We start from the raw sequence: 26,466 nt of genomic DNA on the forward strand, positions 1-26,466 counted from the left end.
CTCGATGTTTTCTCACTTTTGCAACCACTCCCTACACACTAGGGGAAATTCACAGAAATTAACCTGCAAACACGCACGTCTTTGGGATGTGGGAGGAAACCGGAGCACCTGGAGGAAACCCACACAGTCACAGGAAGAATGTGCAAGCTCCACCCAGACAGCGCCTGATGTCAGGATCGTATGCGGGTTTCTGGTGCCGTGCGGGAAAAGCTCTACCCACTGCACCACTGTGCCATCTGTGAATGTATTCTGACTGCCCACCCATTATCTTGATATTAAACTACTTTAAAAGCTACTTGGAAGGAGCTAGCATTTTCAATGACCAAGCACAGATTTTTAGTTTTGTTAAGAGATATCCATGGAAACGCATGGTGGCCCTACAGCCCACCGAGTCCAAGCCGTCCACCAATCACACGTACATTCCCTCTATCCTACACACTAGGGACAATTTTCACAAGCCAATCAACCTACAAACCTGCACATTTTTGGAATGTTGGAGGAAATCGAAGCACCCGGAGAAAACCTGAAGTGGTCACAGGGAGCCCGTTTGAAGTCTGTACAGACAGCACCCATAGTCAGAACCTAACATGGGCTCTTGGCAGCGTAAAGTTGCAACTCTATCATCGTGCCACTGTCCCATCCTAAATAAGGGCCTGTCCGGGATTTGAAACCAGGACCTTTCGCCACCAAAGCAAGAATCATACCCCTTGACCATCAGGTGCAGGCACCAACTTTAATGCATGTATTTCACCCAAAAAATGATCACAACTTTATAAATTCCATTGTTAGCACTATCTATAAATGTGGGGAGCAAAGTGTTAAAAGGCTGTGTCTGTGGACAATAAATTGATTTTTTTTCCATTTATTAAGCCTGCTACCTTATCAGGTTATGCTTGTACTGCCTTCCTCCCTCTGGGAATTTGTGACAGACAGAGAGCATCAGGGATATCTGTGGTCACAGAGTTAATTGGAACTCAAGTCATTAAGTCACTTGGAATGATGGTGATTGGTGGTTGGAGAGGTGGGGGGGGGGGGGGGGGGGGGGGGTGACAGTCTTTCTGTCACTGAGGTTCCTTTGGATCTGTCACAATGCTCAGCTCCATTCAATCAAGTCCAGGTGAATGTAGCTGAAATTTAGTGAACACAGGGACAGGAGGAATCCATTTAACCCCAGACTGTTTTGGTCGATTCCTTTAAGACTTTTAGAGATGTGGTGTGGAAACAGGCCCTTCGGCCCATGCAGACTAGCGATCACTGTGCACTAACGCTATCCTACGCACTAGGGTCAATTTACAATTTTACTGAAACCAATTAACCTACAAACCTGTATTAATGGTGTCCTTAAAGGCTGAGAAATGTTACAATTATAAGAATATAAGACAGATGCAGGAGCGCCTTTAGACTTTAGAGATACAGCGCGGAAACAGACCCTTTCGCCCACAGAGTCCATATCGAACAGTGATCAACTAGCTCTATCCCACACACTAGGGACAATTTACAATTTTTACCGGGCAATTAACCTACAAACCTGTTTGTCTTTCGAGTGTGGGAGGAAACTGGAGCATTCGGTGAAAACCCATGCGGTCACATGGAGAACATTCAAACTCCATACAGACAGCGCCTGTAGTCAGGATTGAACCCGGGATCTGGTGCTGTGAGGCAGCAACCCTACTGCTGCTCCACCGTACCGCCGCAGCCAAATTGATTTCCATCAACTTGCATTGTACCCATGTTTCCCGAATATCATTAATTAATCAATGAAACTGTCAGTCTTGGATTTAACGTTACTAATTGATCTGTGATCAGTGGCTCATTGTTGCAGTTTCTAAATATACTTATCTTTCCACCATATGGACTGACGAACTGAGGGTCTTGTCTTAGGTTTAAGAATACAGGAAAGGACTAGAGGTTAGGGTATAGGCTTATCATTGTCATGGTACGGTGATGCAGAAAAAATGCACCAGAGAAATATTTCTTCCTGTCCATTTGTTCCTTTCCTTAATAATCAAAACAATGGGTGCATTAAAATGATTTAAAATGAATGTGCCAAGTGTATATTACCATTGCTGTTTATGTTTCGGTTTAGGTTGATTATTCATACCTGTACTGAGTGAGGTACAGTGAAAAGCTTTGTTGTGCCTGCTACCAATCAGATCAAACAATACTGCACCTAATTACAATCGTCAAATTCAAGTACAATACGTAGAGCAAAGGGGAAGATACAGAGTGCAGAACGTAGTTCCTGGCATTGTAGTGTAACAGTTCCAGTGAAAAAGTGCAATGTCCACAATAGGGTAGGTTGGAGAATCGGGACTGTGCCCTAACTTATGGAAGGACCGTTCAGAAGTCGGATCAGAGGGGAGAAAGCTGTTCCAGACGAGTGGTTTAAGGTAAAGCTTTGTACAGCATAACCACATTCTTCCTATTAAGTGGCGACTGGAACTGGGCACAATACTTCAAGTGTGGTCTCACCATTGTCTGGTAAAGTTGCGACATAATTACCCAACGTTTAGATTCCCAAAGCCACAAGGATCTCCGATAAGTGTATTAATGATTCCTGCAGACAATTCCAGCAGCTCACGGTCTGATTGGGAAGTAAACAATCTGCTGGAAGAAGAAGGGTCTTATACCGAAACGTCACCTATTCCTATTTTCCAGAGTTACTCATTTTGTGTCAATCGTTGGTGAAAACCTACACAATCTGCTGGAGGAACTCAGTGGGTCGAGCAGCATCTGTGGAGGGAAAGGGATTGTTGAGGTTTCAGGCAACTATGGAACTGGACCCCAAGAGCCCTCTGCACATCAATGTTGAGTGGGTTGCCATCAACTGTGTACCTTCCCCTTACATTCAACCCCCCCAAAAGTGCGACCCTTCATACTTCTGTCGGAGGATTCACTGTGAGGTATTTTTCGCCCAACTTATAGCCCCTTCTGTGCACCAGCCTACCTTGTTAACCACCACACATTCAGATGAATCCTTGGACTGGAAAAAAATAAAGATGAACTCAGGCAAGCATTCATAACGACGGGCTCCCAGGATGGAAGGATAATCTAACAACGTCCAATGATCCAAGAGTACCAGATGCTGCTGGGAATTTGGGGTTAGCACACCTGAAATAAAGCTGATCTAATGATGCAGCAGTCAAAGCGAGTTCCATTGAACTCCCGTGCAATGGTCTGTGGTGTTCTGGTCCAACCTTGCGCTCCACTCTTATGCTCAATTCCCAGTTCTGCTCATTACAGCTGCAGGCTTGTCAATCAATGAAGCCCGAGCTCTTGATGCTGTTTGTCATTCTCCCAGGACATTGCACCATCTCCGTGCGAAAAGAATCAGTTGCAATCGCTTCATCGTTTTTTTACCCCCCCCCCGAGCTTGATAAGATAAGCCCTGTTCCAGCGCTTTGCTCACTTTCGACAAAGCTCTGACAGATCTTCTGCGCTGTGCAGAAAAGGATTCTTTCTTTCTCCACGATAATCTTCTTTTCAAACTGTTTACAAGAGGATATAACTTAATGTAATTACACGCCTCAGTCCAAGGGCAGAGTGAGAAGCCAGCTGTTTCTTGACTGAATACATATGTTCGGCGTAGGCAGCAATGAAGTCGTTACTTCACGTTCCAGTGCCTGATGCTTCAGTCAAAGTTCACCTCAGCCCTTCACGGCAGCTTAGACCCTGTGTTGTGGTCTCCATTCTCAGTCACCCTACTTGCAATGGAATGCCTTAACATTTGTGCCTTAATGTTGACACCAACTCTTGATTGAGACTTAACTCAATGAATCAATTATACTTTATTGTCATGTGTACCTAGGAACAGTGAAATGCTTTGTTTTGCATGAATCCTGGTAAATTCGTACAGCAAACCTCATCTAGGCAGTACACACGAGTCGCCACGTATCTGGCGCCGACCAAGATGATTATTACGGGTGTCGGGTGTTATGGGGACAAGACAGGAGAATGGGGTTGAGATGGAAAAATAGATCAGCCATGGGCTGTATGGACCAACTCTGCTCCTATGTGTCACGATCTTGTGAGAAACGAAAATGACCTTGGGATATTCCAAAGCAGCTTGCAGCCAATTATGTGTTCATGAAACGTGTCATGGGGGAAATATGGCAACAAGCTTGCGTAAGGTACGCTCCCACAAACATTCCAATCTGTCCCAATGATAAAAACTGAGAGAACATAAAACATTAGGGTGGCACAGTAGCACAGTGAGTAGTTGCTGCCTTACAGCGTCAGAGACCTGGGTTCGATCCTGACTATGGGTGCCGTCTGTATGGAGTTTGAATGTCTCCATGTGGGTTTTCTCCAGGTGCTCCGGTTTCCTCCAACACTCCAAAGACGTATAGTTTGTAGGGTTAATTGGCTTAGATAAAATTGTAAATTGTCCCTAGTGTATAAGGTAGTGCCAGGGTACGGGTTGATCGCTGGTTGGCGTAGACTTGGTGGGCCAAGTCTACACTGCACCGTAGAGATGCAGTTTCCACACTGCATCTCTACGGCACATGAACAGGCCTTTCAGCCCATGCTCTCTCTGCCGAACATGATGCCAAGTTAGAAAATAATCTCCTGTGCCTACATGTGATACATATCCCTCCACACCCAATTACGCGACCTCGTGGTCACTTGAGGCGTACGGGCACCGCATGGCTGCGTGGGGCCGGTCCCACTTAGAAGCGCGGAGTTGTGCGGGGCTGGTCCCGACATCGTACGGGGCTCCGAAATTCTGACAGTGGCCAAAATCTTCGCGCGCCAACAGCCTGTCGGCATGCAGGCGCATTGCGGTCTTGATGTCGTATGCAGCGTCTTGACGGCGTTACGCCTAGCGGATGGCATTGCGCGATGACGTCACCGCCCTACGCCGTGCGATGCCCAAATTCAGTCGGCCCGCCTCCTGCCCAGCTGATTGATAAGCATGACACAAATGACGTCACGCGCGAACTTAGCGAGATCTTAGCGCGTACTTAGCGCGAACTTTGCGTGAACTCCGCTTCCGTTTGGTCGCGCCAAACGCACAAAATCGCATGCAAGTGGGACAGGCCCTTAAACATATACCCTTTTATTCTGACGCTGTGCCCTCTGGTCCAAGACTCTCTTACTTCTGGGAACAACCTATCCACATCCATTCTATTTTGGCCTTCTGTTTGTCTGTTTTGTTTATTAATGCACCCAGGAAGTCCCTTGGGACATTATAATTGCTACTTTAAAGGCATTTATAAATGGAAAGTTATGTTAAAAGTGTTTGATCAAACTAGAAATATGGGGCTAACTTAGTCTGCTCAAAGGGTTATGCTGGGGTCTCCAACTCAGGGTCATTTACTTCCCAGGTTATCAGGCAAAACCATCCTTTCAACAACTAGAGAGTGGTCCTGATCTACCATCTACCTCACTGGAGACCCTCGACTATCCTTAATCGGAGTGTACAGGATTTTAGTTACACTAATTGTTTTTCACTTTATCCTGCATTTGCAAACAGTGAACAGCTTGATTGGAATCATGCATAGAAATTCTGCTGACTGGACAGCACACAATAAAAAAGCTTTTCACTGTACCTCGGTACACGTGACAATAAACTAAACTAGACTAAATGAAAGAACTAAAAAAAAAAAACAGGCCCTTCGGTCCAATGAGCCTGAGCAGCTAAGTAATCACCCCATACACTAACACTATCCTACACACTAGGGACAATGTACAATTTTACCAAGCCGACAAATCACAAGGCATGTGATTGCCAATTTTGGAGACCCTCCTCAAATTTCTGCAGTGATCCCCTCCTTTCATGGCTTTTGATGTGCGTCTTATTTTCAAATTCATGCACAAGGTTTTGTTTTGGTAAAGTCTGGTGAATGCGGGTCCACTTTACCAGCAGGTATGTGAAAGGAGAATGGTCCTAAGTGAATTAGAATGGCTTTAAACCAGGGTAATCGATCAAATAAATTCTGACCACTTTAATTGGTTTCACTAAATTTAATTGGTCGTAATTTTGCGATGATACGTTTGATTTAGCTGACGACACTGTCTCTCTGAGGAATATCATGACATTATAGCACAGCCATAACAGTTGATTTTACACAATTACTGCGCAGGCAAGCAATAATTTAATATATTAAGAAGTTTAATGATTTTTAAGGCAAGTCATTGCACATTATGATCTCTGAAAGTGCTGAAATTATTCTTCAAGGCAATTTATCACAAGATTATAGTAAATGATGTGTTGAAGATCATTTAATAACAGCATAGTTGTGCTGAAATGGTTGTACAGAAAACATGGACAATATGGATCACTCCCTTTGATTCCCTGTTTAGTTTAGTTTGGTTCAGAGATACAGTGAGAAAACAGGCCCTTCGACCCACCGAGTCTGCGCCAACCAGTGATCCCCATACACTAACGCTATCCTACACACAATTGACTATTTACAATCTTTACCAAAGCCAATTAGGCTACAAACCTGTACGAGTCTGGAATATGGGAGGAACCCAGAGCACCTGGGGAAAACCCATGCGGTCATGGGGAAAACATGCAAACTCCACACAGACAGCACGTAGTTAGGATCGAACATTAGTCTTTGGCAACTGTGCCACTGTGCCACCCAGTTTAGTTTAGAGACACATCAAGGAAGCAGGACCTTTCAGCCCACCGAGTCCACGACGACCATCAATCACCCAGTTTATTCTTGTTTTATGATATCCCACTTTGGCATCCATTCCCCTCACACTAGGGGCAATTTATATAGGGGCAGTTAACCTACAGACTTGCAACTCTTTGGGATGTAGCAGGAAACTGGAGCACCCGGAGGAAACCCACATGGTCACAGGGAGAATGTACAAACTCAACACAGAAGGTCGGGATCAAGCCCAGGTCTCCGGTGCAATGATCCAGCAGCTCTATCTCTGTAATTTTCTGTTGGGAAAAGCTGAGTGATAGAAACTGCTTAAAGGAAAAATTTATGATAGACACAAAATGCTGGAGTAACAGCAGGACAGGCAGCATCTCTGGAGAGAAGGAATGGGTGACGTTTCAGGTCAAGACCCTTCTTCAGACATTTGGGTGACATTTCAGGTTGAGACCCTTCTTTGAGGAAAAAAATGTTTTTTTAAGAGCGGCACAGTGACACACCGGTAGAGTTGCTGCCTTACAGTGCCAGAGACCCGGGTTCGATCCTGACTATGGGTGCTGTCTGCACTGATCTAATCCAATTTTACTCTCTCCATTGACTAACATATACATTGTCTAACCTCATCTACTGCATCCAATGAACCCAACGTGGCCTCCTGTACATTGGCAAGATCGGCTGTTCCTCTCATGAGATGATGTATCCATTGCCCTGCAGGTCCTCAGCTGATGTCAGGGGTACCGACCAGTTGGCACGTGCCTCGTTTAACCTTTAAACCCGGCTAACTCTCCCTTTCCCCCTGACAGCACCAGCGCTCTGCAGAACACCCACGGAGCCGCCTCCGGTCATTCCAGCGGCGGATGCAGCAGCTCGAGCGAGTCTGGGAGCAGTTCGGAGTCCGACTCGGACAGCGAGAGCACCTCCAGTGACAGTGAATGCAACGAGGCGCCCCGCACCGCAACACCAGAGGTAGGAGAGGGGGCAGCATGCGGCCACGTGCCAGTCTAATTCAGGTTTATTGTTGTCATGTACACCGAGGTACAAGGATTTGTTTTTGCAGATCACATTACATAATACTATCATAGTAATATTAAGATAATAATCAGATCACAAAATACTCTCCATAAATATACACGTCAAACTCAAGTGCAATAGGTAGGGCAAAGGAGAAGATACGGAGTGCAGAATATAGTTCTCAGCATTGTAGTGCATTAAAGAGAGACACAAAGTGCTGAAGTAACTCAGCAGGTCAGGCAGAATTTCTGGAGAAAAATGACATACCACTGCATTATCTTGCCAACCTAATAGTTCAATTGTTTCTTTATTATCACGTGTACCAAAGTACAGTGAAATTATTTTGTCGCCTACAGATCAGTAGGACCAATGCCTTGCATAAGTGCAATCCCCAGTTAGGTACATAATGCACAGAAGTAGGCCACTGTCCAAATGCAAGAGTCACCAGGTTTTGGCACCTTCTCATAGTCCCAACTGCGGGTGGCCGTAAAGGCACGTTGCATCCGTCACCTCCATTCAGTCATCCCACGAAACGTCATCCTTCATCTTGAGGTTTCTAATTGATAGAATGAATTAGTGACCTCCTGTGGGGCGGCACAGTGGCTCAGCAGTAGGGTTGTGGCCTTACAGCACCTTACAGAGACCCGGGTTCGACCCAGACTACGGGTGCTGTCTGTACGGAGTTTTACGTTCTCACCACCCCCGTGTGGGTTTTCTACGGGTGCTCCAGTTTCATCCCACACTAGAAATACGTGCAGGTTTGTAGGTTAATTGGCTTTGATGAAAAAAATTGGAAACTGTCCTGAGTGTGAAGGATAGAGTTAGTGTGTGGGGTGATCGCTGGTCAGCGCTGACTCAGTGGGCCAAATGATCTGTTCGTGCTGTATCTCTCGAGTCTAAAGTCTAAATACAGATGTTGGTTAATACACAAAAGTACACAAAGTTCTGGAGTAACTTAGCTGGTCAGGCAGCAACTCTGGAGAGCATGACGTTTCAGGATGGGACCCTTCTTCAATGAGTATTTGGTATTGGTTTTATTGTCACTTGGGCCATTGTCAGTGGAAAGCCTTGTTTTGTGTGCTATCCAAGTACACCACCCATGCAGAAATTCAATCATAACCATGCAGAATGTAATGTTGCACCTGCAGAGAAAATGCAGGCATAATTATGAGAGGATTTGAGAAGGTAGAAAGACACAACCTCGTTTCTAGAGTAATAATATCAAATACAGGATAGTATAGCTTTAAGGTGAGAAGGGCAAACTTTATTTAGTTAGTTTCTTTCTTCTCAGATAGAACTAGTGACACTAGGGTGACATGGTGACGCAGGGGTAGAGTTGCTGCCTTAAAGCACTTACAGCGCTGGAGATCCGGGTTCGATCCCGACTACGGGTGCTGTCAGTACGGAGTTCGTACGTTCTCCTTGTGACCGTGTGGGTTTTCTCCGACATCTTCGGTTTCCTCCCAACACCTGCAGGTTTGTAGGTTAATCGGTTGGTATAAATGTAAAATGTCCCTAGTGTGTGTAGGATAGTGTTAATGTGCAGGGTTCGCTAGTCAGTGTTGACTCGGTGGGCCGAAGGGCCTGTTTCCGCGTTGTATCTCTAACTTAAATGGGAGATTGTTGTTCAGCATGGACTCAGAGGTCCAATGGCCTGTTTCCATGCTGAATCTTTCAATCAATTAATCAATTCAACCTTGAATAATTGCCGTGGAGTTGAGATGGAGTGGACATTTAATGCCCGCTTCATAATGCTGGATCTGGAGTCACATACTGAGGTCACATTGCCATCCCTGAAGGGAATTAAATACTACTTCATGTTTAATGCAGTTTTCAATTTCCGCTTTCACAGTTGAATAAAGGACGGTTTATGTTTGGACTTTGTAAATGTGTTAACTTTGTAGCTTAAAAATGCTTCACCGAAAGAAATAGATTCTAACACAATGGGTGATTGATGGTCAGTGTTAACTCAGTGGGCCGAAGGGCCTGTTTCCACGCTGTGTCTCTGAACTAAAATAAACTCAATTTGCTTGCTGTTGGCCCGTATCCATCTGACCCTACCCTGTTCATGTGAAGTGACGATTTATTTTCTGTCCCCCTAGCCTGAACCACCATCGACCAACAAGTGGCAGCTGGACAAATGGCTGAACAAAGTTACGTCGCACAGCAAGGCCATCATCAACAACCAAACCGACTGCGATGAGCTGAGTGATCCGCTGTCCCAGAGGAACCAAGAGATTGACACGCAGATCAAAGGGAAGCAGGTCCTTCCACTGCCTCAGGCAGATTCCAAAGATCGAGTCCTACTTGTGCCCGTCAGGGAGAAAGCCAAACCGAGGTCCACTCAGAAAGTGGCGGAAGGGAAGCCAGCGAGGCAGAAGTCCCCCGTGCACACCGAGCCTGCTCCGTCGAGGAGGACCACGGGCAAGTCGCAGCCCAGGAGGGTGGAACGGGCTCCGAGCGTCGAGGAACATGCCTGGCTTCGCCCCGGCAACCCCAGCAGTACCCCCAAAGACAGGGATGGGCGAGGAAGCTCGGCCGACCAAGCCAAGGCCAAGGGGAAAGCGGGCGGCTGCAAGGCAGGGGCCAGGAAGGAGCCACGGAGCATTGCCGCAGCGACGGCGGCCGTGCCGGCCCCTGTGGAGAAGAGGAAGCACCGCGTGCCTGGTAAGATTGTGCCTAAGTCGAGGGAGTTTGTGGAGACGGACTCATCAGACTCTCACACGGACCTGGAGGAAGTGGTAGCAGTGGCTGCGGCTAAAGCCGTGGCCCCTCCCGCCGTGACCAGCAACTCGGTGAAAACCAAGGACTGCGTGGGCGCGACGGGTTGCCCCAACGTTTGCCCCATGGACAGCTCCGCCCTGGACAAAGGGCCCATCGATTTGGAAGAGTTATCCTTCTCGCCTCTCCCACTCCCGCAGAACGAACCTCTATCTCCCCTGAGAGACTACGAGGAGATCAAGTCACTTTGGGTGAAATTAGATCTCAGCCTTCTGACCCGGGTCCCTGGACTGGCAGTGGAAGAAAACGTGGTGGGCAAGCCAGAGGTCAGACCACCCAACATTAAACACAACAATCAGTCCCCTTCAACGGTGATGGATAAAAACACCATTAAAACCAAACGGAAACACAAGGTGAGTGACCTGGCTTTACTCTATTGAGGAACAATAAGGTTGAAAATGGCATTTTAACAAGATGTGGTTCCTCAGTGGCTATGTTACTTGCAATCCAATGGCATGGATAAAGTCTGGAGATATGCATTCAGATCAGTACAGTGGCGCAGCGGTCGAGTTGCAGCGTCAGAGACCCAGGTTCGATCCTGGCAACGTTTATTTTTCAAGCTTCACCTAAAGCCTACCTGTTTAACTACGTTTTGTCCGGATCTGTACGGAGTGCAATATCAAATTTTGTTCGGTAACCCTTTCCACATGAAAGGTGCTGTGTAAATACAGTCCATCGTACAGACTAACATCCCCACCATCGACTCCTTTTACATTCACCCTGCCTCAGAAAAGCAGCCAAAATAATCACAGCCATTTTCGGGGTGGCACAGTGACGCAGCGATAGAGTTACTGCCTCAGAGTGTCACAGACCCAAATTTAATCCTGACTATGGGTGCTACCTGTACGGAGTTTGTACGCTCTGTCTATGACCACGTGGATTTACTCCAAATGCTCCGGTGTCCTCGCACACTCCAAAGATGTACATGTTTTGTGTACCTTCGATTTTCCAGCATCTGCAGTTCCTTCTTAAACAACATGTTGTTGATTAATTGGCTTTGGTAAAAATTGTAAATTGACCCTATTGTGTAGGATAGTGCTGGTGTACAGGGTGATCGCTGGTCTGCACGGACATGGTGGGCTGAAGAGCCTGCTAACTTGCTGCATCTCTATAGTCTTAAATCAGCAAACAGGTGAGGAGGGTTATTTGATAGGCAGATGGTTAGAAAAATTGAGAATTTTACCTAAAATTGGTGAATTTCATACCATTAGTTGCAAGCTGCCCAAGTGGAATATGAAGTGCTGTTCCTCCAGTTTGTGTGTGGCCTTATTCTGGCAATGGAGAAGGCCCAGGACAGAATGGACAGTGTGGGAATGGGAAGGGGAGATGGAATGGTTGTCTACTGGGAGATCCGGCAGGCCTTGGCGGATTGAGCTATAGTGCTCGGCGAAACCATCGCTAAATCTACACTTCATCTTGCTGTTGTACAGGAACAGCAGGAACACTGGCTGCAGTAGATGAGGTTAGATGATGTCATCGTTTGTAGATGGCAAGAATAAAATTAGTTTAGTAATAGAATGATGTAAATAGGTGTTTGATGGTCCTTATTTCTTGGAGTGCAGGAGGAAGAGGGGTGATCTTCTAGAGGTGTATAATAACACAAGAGGAATAGGCAGGATCGATACACACTCTTTTACCCAGAGTAGGGGAATCTCAAACCTGAGGACATAGGGTTAAGGTGAGGGGGAAAATATTTAATAAGAACGAAGGGGGCAAAATGAGTATATGGAACGAGCTGCTGGAGGAGGTAGTTGAGGCAGGTACTATTACAACATTTAAAAACTATTTGGACAGGTACATGAATAGGATAGGTTTAGAGGGATATGGGCCAAATCCATGCAGGTGTGAGTAGTGTAGATGGGGGATGTTGGACAGCATTGACAGGTTGGGCCAAAGGACCTGTTTTCGCGGGTGATCGAGGGTGATCCTGTAATGATTCCATGTACCTTCCCGCAGATGGAGAACACAGAAGGTCTGTGCGAACTCAAGAAGCAACACATAGAGAAGGAACCCACGGCGCCGATGCTTCTTCCCGCCAGCTGCTCGGCAAGTTCCAGCCACAAGGTCCTGAGCAGTAAAGAGTAAGCAACCCTCTAATTTACTGCCATTTTTGCCCACTATAAACGTAGCATGTACGTTCAAGATCTCACTTGACCACACAACAGGGCATGACATTGGCTTCCCATTGCTTGTTACTTTAGCCTTCAGTCCTGGTCCACTCTGTTCTCTCTGTAGCCTCATGCACTGTTCAACTAAACCATGTGGCCCAGTGGCGGAGGTGGCAGACCCGCCGTCTCACGGCGCCAGAGACCCGGGTTCGATCCTGACCTCGGGTGCTGCGTGTGTGGAGTTTGTACGTTCTCCCTGTGATGACATGGGTTTCCTCCTGATGTTCCGCTTTCCTCCCACACCCCAAAGACATGTGGGTTTGTAGATTAATTGGCCCTACGTAAATTGACCCTGGTGCGTAGGGAGTGGATGAGAAAGTGGGATAACTACTGGTAACGGGCACTTGGGATAACTCAGTGAACCTCTGGCCTTGCTCCAGAAGGTGGGTCGAATGGGGAAACTCATTCCCACCACAGCTAAGGTGCGCAGGGAGGCATGTAAGGGGAAATACAATAAATATAGAGGGAAACAGAGGTGGAAGATTTTGTTGTTGGGGTGAGAGAAAAGGTTTATGTTTATTATTATCACACGTAACCAGGTCCAGTGAAAAGCTTTATTTTGCACGTTGTTCAATCAAATCAGATAAACTATCATCAAGTACATGGATGGATCAAAGGGGAAGATGTTGAATAGCATTGTAGAGCACCAGTTCCAAAGACAAAGTCCAGTGTCCACGATAAGGCATAGTTCAGCTACAACATGGTAATGAGCCACTCGGCCCATCGAATCCGCGCCGACCAACAACCACCCGCACACTAGTTCTATGTTATCCCAATTTCACATCCCACACTGGGGGCAATGTACAGAGGCCAAAACAGTGGAGGAAGCTGTACCTGAGTCTGGGTGATGCGTGTTTTCAAGCTTCTGTATCTGCTGCCCATGAGAAGCGGGAGAAGAAGAAATAGCTTTGGACATTTGAGTGGAGAGGAAGCAATAGCGTGGGTTTAAAAAAAAAACTCAAATGTCCCTTTAAGCTTTTCATATTCCAACCAGAAAAGATTGAGCAATGATATTAAAAATTTACATTTTACATGGAAAATTAATGAAAATCATCCGAAGCAGATTCAGAAAGTCATTTACGAATGAACTGTGCACTTGGAAAGGGAAAATCTCATAATTAGATTTTGTGATGATTTTAATGCAGCAATTATTCTTGTTGATGTAACAAGTATTATCCTGAGCCCGCCCCTGCAGGAAGGGACAAGATTAAAAGACAAACGCAGAATGGGATGTGCCTGGTGTAGATAAAGATCTGAGACAAATTGGTAATGGGTATTTGTTCATTAAGTTACTAGTCTTTTGATCTATAGATGTAAGTTTAAATCCCGTCACCTCATATGTGGAAATTTAAATTCATATAATTTTAATAACTGGAATATAAAGCTGGTGGCAGGAGTGGTGAGTGCGGACAAACTGAATTGCCATAAATCCCCATGTGGCTGACTAATGTTCTTTAAGGAAATAAAATCCTCCATCCTTGCCTGCAATTGGATTTAGATTTGCCGATGGCTGACACTAAAATTATCCTGCAAGGCAATTAGAGACGGGCAATACATTTTGGTTTTCCCAGAAATATTCTCATGTCGAAAGTTGCCTGATTTGGCAACTTGAGCACCCAGGAATGAAGGAAATGACAGAGAGTGATGGACACAGCCTGGTCCATCATGGGTACTAAACTCCCCATCATCGAAGGGATCTACTGGAGGCGTTGCCTCCAAAATACAGCCAGCATCATCTGGGACCCACACAACCCCGGCCACACTCTCAGTTTGCTCCTACTATCAGGAAGAAGGTACAGGAGCCTCACTCCCATGGTTTTCAGACTGCTGTACCTTCTTCCTGATAGTACAGGAAGAACCTGATACCAGGTTCAAGAATAGCTTCTTGCAGTAACCATCAGGTTCTTGAGCATTGCAACTATGAACTTCTATGGATTGTGCCTTTGGTTGCACTAAGGACATTGGTTTTGCATCATTATGGCTATTATGGTTATTAATTTATTGAAATGTTTTTCGTTATTATATTTTATTTGTATGCATTGCATTTATGGGTCTATAAAACTGCTGCAAGTAGGAATTTCAGTGTTTCATTGTCAGTACAGAAGACTATTAAACACACTTCACTTTGACTCTTAAATGAATAAATTAAGCAGGCTTCATTTAGCTGGACAAATTGGAAGTACGGTGGTACAGTACATAGAGCTACTGCCTCACAGCGCCAGAGAACCTGGTTCAATCCTAACCTCGGCTGCTGTCTGCATAGAGTTTGCATGTTTCCGTGACAGTGTGGGTTTCCTCCCACATCCCAAAGACAGGCAGGTTGAGAGGATAAATGACAACTCTAAATTGCCCCCTGAGGGGGCTACAGGCAATGTGGCGCGAATAAAGGGGATTCATGTAAAATTAACATAAATAGGTTTAGTTTAGTTTAGTTTAGTTTAGGGATACAGAAATATAGATTTTACTTCGGAGTCACGTGAGTGACTACGTGAAGAACCCGCCAGGATGCATGCGTGACATATCGCTTCACGCATTGCGAAACGACAGGCGTGGTGGAGCGTTCCCCCGTAGCGGTAATTTTGAAACCGAGACCGCAGGTAAGTGAATTACTCTGCGGTCGTTTTTTGTTTCCCGCGCTGTTTTTTACAGGGGGAAACTGGACATAAAATAGAGTCCACAAGGGCTGCGTCTAAAGCTGGCTGGGGAGGACCGCGGAGTTGCGGGCAGCCAGTAGCAGCTGAAGGCACCAGCATCACCATGAGTGGGATCAGCTGTGCCCGACTTAGCACCCGCGCCGGCCAGATCAACACCACGGCCGGGCGGGAAGACTACACAAATCAGAGCCGTTGACTCTGACAAGTCAAAACGGCAAGCGGAGGGAGCGTTCCCCCGCAGCGGCAAGTTTAAACCGAGACCGGCAGGTAAGGGAATTACCCTGCGGTCGTTTTTTGTTTCCCGTGCTGATTTTCACAGGGGAAACTATGGACAAGGGTCCACAAGGGCTGCACTGGCTGGAAAGAACCACGGAGTTGCGGGCAGCCAGCAATTCTGGGCTGACCCTGAAGAGGGGTTTGCTGAACAAACAACAAGTGTGCAGGCGGTGCAGGAAGGAGAAAGAAGGAGCTTGATGAGGCAAAAACCCTGGGGCTCACAAAGGCGACAACAGGAAGGACCTCCTACACTCAAAGACCGCACCCTTACGCACCCACCAGCAGAGCAAGACAATCAGAAGCTGGTGAAAGCTCAAAGGCCGGACATACAGGACTGCGGTCTTTTTTAGGCCATGGCCCAGACCGGCCTTTGTGGAAAATGCTCAAACCCCAAACCCAAACCCAGACACTGACGCCTCAACCTCCTCGAAGACTACACAGGAAGAAGTAAACTTTCCACTGGCAACCATGGAGGTAGGTGGGTCTGGTCCCTTACAAATTATAGGAAGTGTGGCTAATACACATATCGGTGGGAGATTACACTTCTTTTGAGAGGTATGGAGTGCATTAACAACAGACACTTATATCCTAAACAGTATCCAGGGATATACCATTGAATTTGTGCACAAAAATAGCCCCCCAGTTCAGCATGTACTGAACCGAACGTTCGTACTTTCACGAAAAGAATAATTGGAAGTACATGCTGAACTGGTGAGACTCCACGCTAAGGGGTTATTGAAAAAACCCAACACGATTCTCTGGAATTTGTATCTAATATCTTTACCAAAAACAAAAAAGATGGTGGTTGTCGCATCATCATAGATTTGACCAAATTGGATATTCATTTCAAAATGGAAACCTTTGTTACTGCCAAACAATTGATTTCCACAGGCTACTTCATGGCCAGCATCGACCTAAAAGATGCCTACTATTTAGTACCTATACGGATTGATCACAGACGTTATTTAAAATTCAACTGGATGGGGCAGAATGGCAGTATAGAGCTCTACCAAATGGATTAACATCAGCCCCAGGCCGTTTACAAAAATTTTGAAACCAGCCCTAGCATTTCTTCGGAAACAAAAACATGATCATGGCCTATCTAGATGACATATTGATTGTGGGCTAACCTTTGGAATTAGCCAAACTAGCTGTATCAGCCACCAAACAATTGTTTGAGAAACTGGGGTTTATCATCCATCCAGTTAGATCTAAACTAACGCCTTCCACCATATGGATTATTTGGGGTTCACTATTGACTCAGTTCACATGTCGGTGACTTTACCAAAGGACAGTCTTAACTGAGGCCTGCAACAACCTCATTGACATCAGTGAACCATCTATCAGATTGGTAGCAAGGGTGATTGGCAAAAAAGTGGCTGCTTTTCCAGCCACGCAATTTGGACTTTTGTATTATCAAAATTTACAAAGGGCAAAAATACAAGCACTCAAAATGAATGCTGGTCATTTTGACAGACCAATGAAGCTACCAATCAAAGCAATGATGGAATTAAAATGGTGGAGGGATAACATTCGGCATTGTTCCAGCCCTATCATTATCAGCAACCACTCAGTGGTGCTACAAACTGATGCCAGTGCACTTGGTTGGGGTGCTACCAATTCCATCCCCAGCTGTGGAGGTAGATGGAATGCACAGGAGGAATCATTACTACAGACACTTGGCATAAACTACCTTAAAATGTTGGGTGCGTTCTATGGCCTAAAGTCATACTGTTCTGGAATATATCACCAGCATGTTAGACTACAGATTGACAATACCACCGTGGTGGCATATATTAACCATATGGGTGGAATCAAATCGACATCATGTGACAATCGGCTAATACAATTTGGCAATGGTGTATCCAGAGAAATATTTAGATATCAGCTACTTACCTACCAGGTAACCTAAATTCAGAGGCAGGCACCAGGTCACGCAAATTCAATGACAACATTGAATATGGATATAAAAGTATTTGCTGATATTGTAGCACGGTATGGAACACCAGATATCGATCTATTTGCATCTAGACTCAATCACCAGTTACCAAACTATGTTTCTTGGGAACCAGACCCTGGGGCATCAGCGATAGATGCTTTTTCGCTGCATTGGGGGAAATTGTTTTTCTATACATTCCCTCCTTTCTGCCTCATCAGTCGGGTGTTACGCAAAATACAACAAGACTCGGCGTCTGGTATTTTGATAGTGCCCGATTGGCCTACTCAACCATAGTTCCCTGTGATACTCGACATGGTCTTAGAACCATGTGTCACCATCCTGAAATGACCAGATTTGTTGGTTCATCCCGTAACTGGGGATAGCCATCCATGTCATAATACGACAAACTTATTAATATGTAGAGTTTAAAGAAACCTCTACTTGAACTGGGACTGACGGACCGAACATTGAACATTATCTCATCGGCTCACAGGCAGTCCACCAAAAAACAATATCTGGTATACATCAGGAAATGGGAAATATATGTCACAGAAACAACATCACGTACAGCTCGATGAACATAACGTCTGTTCTGGAATTCCTGGCAGGCCTCCATTATGATGAGGGGCTCAGTTACAGTGCCATTAACTGCGCCAGAAGTGCCCTTTCAGCATATCTATGGCGAGGATCAGAGTGTCATTCTGTTGGGACTCACCCTGCAGCGGCCTCTGCAGTCCGTCTGTATTTTTGTTATTTTTTTGTCCCGTTTTAATGTAGTTTTTTTTTTGGTTGGGGGGGTGTGTGTGGTGGGGGGGGGGGGGGGGGAGGGAAACGTTTTAAAATCTTTCCCCTGCACGGAGAACCCGACCTTTTCCCTGTCGGGTCTCCGTTGTCGTTGGGGCTGAGCAACGTGGAGCGGCCTCCAGCAGGAATAACCTGGGGCTCCAGTCACGGAGCTGCGGACTTACCCACCATCGCGGAGCTGGCCGAGTTCGGAGCGGGAGGAGCAGTAGTGGCGCGCTGCTGCGACCCGGCCCCCGGAGATTCGGAGGCTCCAACCGCAGGTCCGGTGGACAGTAATATCGGGAGCCCACGGGTCCCTGCTGGGAGACCGATTTTTGGGGCTTCCGCAACGGTGACTTCTCCCGCCCGAGTTGCGGGGTCGAGGAGTACCTGGAGCAGGGCCTTACATCGCCCGGCGCGGCTTCAACGGCTGCGGGACTTTGCTAGCGCCCGCCGGGGGCTCCAACAACAAGACCCGGAGCGTGGCCTTGCATCGCCCGGCGCGGCGTTAATGTCCGCGGGACAATTGCCATCGCCCGCCGGGGGCTTTGACTCTGACATCGGGAGGGGAATGGGGAGTGCAGGGGAGAGATAAGTTTTCGCCTTCCATCACAGCGAGGAGGAGATGCGCTGTGATGGATGTCTGTGTAAATTGTGTTGTGCCTTGGGTCTTTTTTTCTTGTGTGTATGACTGCAGAAACAACATTTCATTTGAGCCTCTATGAGGTTCAAGTGACAAATAAATTGTATTGCATTGTAACCAAACTTATGAGGGGAATTTTAATATCAATCCCCCAAGAACCAGGTACTCTCAAATATGGGATGTGAGTATTGTCTTAACGTTGCTAAGGAACTGGTCTCCAGCAACAGCTCTGTCCCTGCAAAAACTGACGCACAAAACAGTCATGCAAATGGCTTTGGTCACAGCACAAAGGGTACAGTCTTTACATAAGTTAAGGCTGAACAATATGACTTCCTTAACAAGAAATATAACTATTCATGTTCACGAATTAGTCAAACAGAACAGACCGGGACCATCAGGCCTCAAAATAGAATTATGGGCTTACCCGATAGATGATCGTCTCTTTATAATAAGACATTTATCTTTATATATGGAGAACACCAAAAGCATCAGAGGCTATGAGATGGCACTACTAATCAGCCACAAGCAACCTCACAAAAAAGTGTTGGTTCAAACTATTTCCAGATGGCTGAAACAGGTTTTAACAACAACTGGAGTGGATACTAACATATTCAAATCTCATTCCACCAGGGCTGCAGCTACATCGGCAGCTATGGAGTTGGACGTACCGATGGACCAAATCCTGGAGACAGCAGGATGGTCAAGGGAAAAAACGTTCCAACAATTCTACCATAAACCAGTGGTTAAACCTGGAACTTTTGCAGAATCAATTTTAAGTTCTGTAATATGATTTCACCCCATGAAATAGGGGCTATAATTTGTTGTTAATAACTTTATCATGGATTTCAATGTCGGATTCATGTTTAAATATGTTAACACAATTCCTCCCTTAGTCAATTAAGGCAGATGTGATGCATGGACTCGTTTCCACGGCATGAAATCACAGAGCTTTGAAATCTTCACGTAGTCACTCACATGACTCCGAAGTAAAATAGTAAGATTAAACGAGAACTTACCAGTTCGAAGTTTGATCGTTATTTTATGAGGAGTAACGTCGAGGGATTACTTGCCCTCCGCTCCCACCCTTGATCATACAGTTCAACTGGTATCCTCTTCTCTAATCTTACTATGTTCAGTCATTACTGTTATCTGTGATATCACACCGCTGCTTTGAAGAATGACACGCATGCGTCCTGGCGGATTCTTCACGTAATCCCTCAACGTTACTCCTCATAAAATAACGATCAAACTTCGAACTGGTAAGTTCTCGTTTAATCTTACTATTTAGAGAAAAAGGCCCTTCGGCCCACTAAGTCTGCACCAACTAGTGATGCCCATAGATTAGCACTAAGCTATACACAAGGTTTATATATTTTTTTACAATTTTACCAAAGCCAGTTAACTTACAAACCTGTATGCCTTTTGAGTATGGGAGAAAACTGGAGAAAACCCACGTGGTCACAGGGAGAATGTACAAACTCCATACAGACAGCACCCATAGTCAGGATTGAACCCTGTTCTCTGGCATTGTAAGGCAGCAACTCTACTGCTGTGCCACCATGCCACCCCAAATCTTTGATGGTCTTTGATGGTCAGCATGGACTTGATCAGCTGAAGGGCCTGCTTCCATGCTCTATCTCTCGATGAGCCTCACATTCTAGAGTTGGATTCTGATCTCTGGTGTTGTCTGTGCAGAGTTTGCACGTTCTCTCCGTATAGAATTTGCACGTTCTCACTGGGTAAAGTTTGCATTCTCCCCAGTGTAGAGCTTGCACGTTCTCCCTGTACAGAGTTTGCACATTTTCTTTGTGCAGAGTTTGCACGTTATTCCTGTGGAGAGATTGCATGTTCCCTCAGTGCAGAGTTTGTTTGTTCACTATGTAGAGTTTGCATATTCTCTCTGTGTGGAATTTGCATGTTTTCTCTGTGTAGAGTTTGCACTTTCACTCTGCGACTGTGAGGCTTTCCTTTGGGGCTTTCAGCTTCATCCCAAAGATGTGCAGATTGTTTGGCTAATTGCTCCCTGAGTTTATAGACACAGCACGGAAACAGGCTCTACTGCCCACTGAGTGTATGCCCGCCATTGATCAATCGTTCACACTAGTTCTTTTATCCCACTTTCGCATCCACTCCCTGCAAACGTGGGTCAATTTACAGAGGGCCAATTAACCTGCAAAACAGCACGTCTTTGGGATGTGGGAGGAAACCGGAGCATACGGAGGAAATCCCTGTGGTCACAGGGAGAACCTGCAAACTCCACACAGACAGCACCTGGAGTCAGGATCCAACCTGAGTCTCTGGCATATGAGGCAGTAGCTCTACCGGCTGTACCAATGTGCCACAAGTGAAGGCACCCCGAGAGATAGCTCAGCTACGATAGGTTGAGTGTCCTCCGGTATCATGAGGTGAGAGAAAGGCCGACTGAAATGTTTTGTTGCTCCCTGCCTCTGATGTCCAATCCTGGAACATTCATTCTTTCTTCTCCTAGGTTAACAAAACAGTTGACCAAAAGGGACCGGAAGTTCCCACCTCCGCTCTCGCCACTGCCGGATGAACCCGAGTCCAAACGCGGAATAAACGAGAGCGAGCTCCTTGGCCAGGAGAGCAGCAGTAACTCCGTACCAAGCAGTGCCTCACAGCCCTCCACGCAATACAAACACCGCAAACCCGACAACAAGCCCACGTGCCACGCAAAAAACACCACCGTGAGTTCCTCTTCTTCATTGCTTATGTCCACGAAAGACATAATGGTGTGAAACGCACGGCTACTTCATCTGTGCAAGGAAGAGAGAGTAGTTGGGGTAACAGTGGGGTGCTGGAGTAACTCAGTGGGTCAGGCAGCATCTCGGGAGAACCTTCTTCAGACCCTTCACCTTACCTGAAATGTGACCTCTCCATGTTAGACCATAAGATATAGGAGCAGAATTAGGCCATTTGGTCCATCGAGTCTGCCAGCATTCAATTATGGGTAATCTATCTTCCCCTCTCAACCCCATTCTCCTGCCTTCTCCCCATGACCACTGGCACCCTTACTAATCAAGCACCGGTCAATCTTCAATACCCATTGACTTTGCCTTTATGGCCGTCTGTGGCAATGAATTCCAGAGATTCACCACCCTCTGAGGAAATACATTTCTCCTCATCTCCTTTCTAAAGGTATATCCTTTTATTCTGATACTATGGACTCTGGTCCTAGACTCTCCCACTAGTGGAATCCTCTCCACATCCCCTCTAACCAGGCCTTTCAATATTCGGTAATTTTCAATGATAGGTATTAATAGATTTCAATGAGCTACCCCCTCATCCTTCTAAACTCCAGCGAGTAGAGGACCAGTGCCGTTAAATGCTCATCATACGTTAACCTAATCATCTCCGGGATCATTCTCAGGACCTCCATCCTCAGATATAGGGCCCTAAACTGCTGATAATCCTCCAAATGCCGTCTGACCAGTGTCTCATAACGCCTCAACATTACATCCCTGTTTTCATTTTCTAGCCCACTTGAAAAAAATGTTAGCATTGCATTCACGTTCCTTACTACAGATTCAACTTGCAAATTAACCTTTTGGGAAAACTGCACCAGCACTCCAAGTCCATTTGCACCTCCGATTTCTGAATCAATTTAGGTTTAAGGTTTATTATTGTCCAAAAGGATCAGATACATCCGACATGAGTACAATCAAGTTGAATTCATGTACAATAGGTAGAGCAAAGGCTGCAGAGTGCAGAATATAGTTCTCAGCTCTGTAGCTATTCAGTTCCATAGACAACATGCAACATGCTCAATGGGGTAGAGGTGAATCGGCCAATACCCTAGCCAATACCCTAGACTGTTTAAGTCTACATCACGAGAGGCTCAACGCATTGCAATATGGAGGTGTTTGCTGTGCACAAATAAGCTCCAAGGAGTGCAGAAAAGATTTACGAGAATATTGCCTGGATTTAAGGGCCCGAACTGTAGGGAGAGGTTGGATAGGCTTGGACTTTATTATTTGGAGGGCTTTGGGAGGGTGAAGGGTGATCTTAGAGAGGTGTATTAAACCATGAGGGAAATTGATAGGGTGAATGTACTTTACAGAGTACTTTACACAGAGTAGGGGAATCAAGATCCAGAGGACATAGATTTTTAGTGAGAGGAGAAAGAATGAATAGGAACTAGGTAACACCATTTTCACTCAGAGGGTGGTGGGTATATGGAACGAGCTGCCAGAGGAGGCAGTTAAGGCAGGCACAATAACAGCATTTAAAAGACACTTGGACAGGTACATAGATAAGGTTTAGATGGTTATGTGCAAGTGCAGGCAAATGGGACCGGCTATGATGGGACATCTTGGTTGGCATGGATGAATTGGGCAAAGGGGCCTGCTTCAGTGCTACATGGCTCCTATATTGCGAAAGGGGCAATGCTTCAAAAGTATTTCATTGCCTTTAATGACTCCAAGCAAATGGGGATCATTAAATGAAATCAAGTAGAAATCAGACTAATGACGGCGGTGGAGGCCAAGTCTTCGGGTACTTATAAAGCAGATATAGATAGGTTGTTGAGTCGTAAGGGAATCAAAGGTTACGGGGAGAAGGCAGGAGAATGGGGTTGCGAGGGAGCCATGATCGAATGGCGGAGCAGACTTAAAGGGCCGATTATCCTATTTCTGGTATTAACATCTTACATCTTACAAAGGACCTACACTGAAAATACACGTTGGTTTCATGTTCATTATGAACTGTGTGTTTCCCAGGTTTTGTTTTTGATCAGTCCTTTACCAGTGACTGGCTTTAGGGCACCGTGGCCAATTGAAACAAATGTTTTCTTTTCGTTTATGAAAATTCCCAGCTCCAAGAATGAAAGAGACAGTGCTGGTGTCTCAGACAGAAATGGCCGGGCGTGAAGCAGGCCTGATTTGATTAGGAAGAAGCCAGCAGTATTTTTGATAAATAGTTTAGCACCTTCATACAGAATTTTTCATATTCAGATTATACGTTTGAACCATTCATACATATCGCTATTAGGACGACTGCACTAGACTCAATTTCTTCCATCATCATGAACATAACCTGATTCAATTCTGTTGCCAGGGCAACAGCTCAGTAAAGTCTCAGAATTACCATAATACCCTCAACTTGTTCTGTCTATTCACGAGATGAGATGAAGCTGTATATTTTCAGAATGCATAATGCTTTTTGTTAAAAAAAAAAAGAGCAACGTTCTCTGGAATTTAAACCTCTTTAGAAAATATTAATTCAGCCAATTTCTTTTTAACACATTATGCAAAGATTGAAAGCTTGATGTTCCAGGTGGAAAGTTTCACAACAAACTGTTGGCAGAAACATTTGTTTGTTCATTGATCGGAGAAAAAATTAGTGGGATCTGAGATCAAAGAACATGAACCTGAACACTCTGACCGCTGCCATTTTAATGGAATAGATGTCTTTAGTTTAGTTTAAAGATGCAGTGCGAAAACAGGCCCTTCGGCCCACCGAGTACACGCCGACCAGCGATCCCCACACACTAACACTATCCTACACACACGAGGGGGAGGGGCAATTTACGATTTTTACCAAGCCAATTTATCTACAAACCTCTACGTCTTTGGAGTGTGGGAGGAAACCGGAAATCCCGGACAAAACCCACGCAGGTTACGGGGACAACATAAAAAATCTGTACAGACTGCACCCGTAGTCAGGTCTCTGGCGCTGTAACTTTACCACTGCGCCACCATACCACCCTAATGGGCATTAAATGATGACTAGATCACTCATTTGTTCCTTCCGCGCAAATCTAATTTCCCAATGTCCTCCTAATTGGTTCACATCTCTACTTGATCTGAGCAAAGAGGGGAAAAACAAAGTGATGGAGGAACTCAACAGGTCAGGCAGCATCTGTAGAGGGAAATGCACAAGTGACCATTTACAATGTTAAAAGACAAGGCATCATTTACTGCTTTTATTTCAAGAATAGGTTTATAGATAGGCCTTGATAAAGTGAACATGAGGAGGATATTTCCACTAGTGGGAGAGTTTAGGACCAGAGGGCACACCCTCAGAATAAAAGGTTGGACCTTTAGAAAGGAATTTCTTAAGCCAGAGGATGGAGAATTTGTGAAATTAATTGACATAAATGACTACAGGTGTCATTGGGTGTCAAGCGGAGATTGTTAGGTTCTTGATTAGTAAGGGTGTCTAAGGTTATGGGGAGAAGGCAGGAGAATTGGGTTTGAGAGGAAAAATAGATCAGCCATGATCAAATGGCAGATTCAATGTCTGAAACGATCCAATTCTGATTAGACCAGGTCCTATTTTAAACCACGGTGTACTGTGCTAGCATCTAAATTACTACCACAGTCACCATTCTTCTTTGACCCAGTTCACTTTCAAAGCAGGTCTCCAGTCATTAGAATAGCAGAACTATTCCATTTTTATATCTTTGTACAATCTTTAAAAACCAAAGCCTAAAGTATAGAGCCTGAAAGTAAACTCCAAAATAAATGTCCAATAGACAAAGGTGCAGGAGTAGGCCATTCGGCCCTTCGAGCAAGCACCACCATTCAATGTGATCATGGCTGATCATCCACAATCAGTACCCCATTCCTGCCTTCTCCCCATATCCTATCCTTAAGAGCCCTATCTAGCTCTCTCTTGAAACCATCCAGAGAACCTGCCTCCACTGCCCTCTGAGGCAGAGAATTCCACAGACTCACCACTATCTGTGAGAAAAAGTGTTTCCTCGTCTGCGTTCTAAATGGCTACTCCTTATTCTTAAACTGTGGCCCCTGGTTCTGGACTCCCCCAACATCGGGGACATGTTTCCTACCTCTAGCATGTCCAAACCCTTAATAATCTTATATGTTTCAATGAGATGCCCTCTCATCCTTCTAAACTCCAGAGTATACAAACCCAGCTGCTCCATTCTCTCAGCATGCCCCGCCATCCTGGGAATTAACCTTGTAAACCTATGCTGTACTCCTTCAATAGCAAGAATGTCCTTCCTCAAATTAGGGGACCAAAACTGCACACAATAATCCAGGTGTGGTCTCACTAGGGCTCTGTACAACTGCAGAAGGACTTCTTTGCTCCTATATTCGATTCCTCTTGTTATAAAGGCCAACATGCCATTCGCTTTCTTCACTGCCTGCTGTACCTGCCTGCTTGCTTTCATAGACTGATGTACAAGGACCCCCAGATCCCGTTGTACTTCCCCCTTTCCCAGAAACTGAGGAGTGGGATTTATTGTAAAGGTCTTTCAAAGAGCTGGCCGAGAAACAAGGGTGCATGTGTTGTGACTTTTCTGTGAAGTATGTATACAGTTTCCTTTTCAAATAATATGTTTCTCTGCTTCTTTTAAGCTAAGCACTTTATATCACAACTCATGGTGATATAGTACAACATTCTCCTCTTTCCAGCTCTGATGGCAAACACTTAGAATTTGTGCCCTCTGAGTACTGAAAGTCACTCCCCATCTACCCATGTTTGGTCCATATCCCTCTAAAGTCACTCCCCATCTGCCCATGTTTGGTCCACATCCCTTTAAAGCCAGTCCCCATCTACCCATGTTTGGTCCATATCCCTCTAAAGTCACTCCCCATCTACCCATGTTTGG

The 26,466-nt window shown here is 45.6% G+C and overlaps 1 protein-coding gene across 4 annotated transcripts in view; it reads left to right on the top strand.

Annotated features, from left to right (window-relative positions):
* Positions 1-26,466, top strand: part of aff2 (AF4/FMR2 family, member 2) — a 452,626-nt gene that overhangs the window by 402,172 nt on the left and 23,988 nt on the right. For all 4 annotated transcript variants that reach the window (XM_055643996.1, XM_055643998.1, XM_055643997.1 and 1 more), the window contains 4 exons: positions 7,421-7,583; positions 9,731-10,762; positions 12,366-12,490; positions 21,361-21,577. In XM_055643996.1, the coding sequence (XP_055499971.1) occupies positions 7,421-7,583; positions 9,731-10,762; positions 12,366-12,490; positions 21,361-21,577 (1,537 nt within the window). The remainder of the gene's footprint in view (positions 1-7,420; positions 7,584-9,730; positions 10,763-12,365; positions 12,491-21,360; positions 21,578-26,466) is intronic.

The sequence above is a fragment of the Leucoraja erinacea genome, chromosome 12, assembly GCF_028641065.1.
Source record: "Leucoraja erinacea ecotype New England chromosome 12, Leri_hhj_1, whole genome shotgun sequence".
Taxonomy (NCBI): domain Eukaryota; kingdom Metazoa; phylum Chordata; class Chondrichthyes; order Rajiformes; family Rajidae; genus Leucoraja; species Leucoraja erinaceus.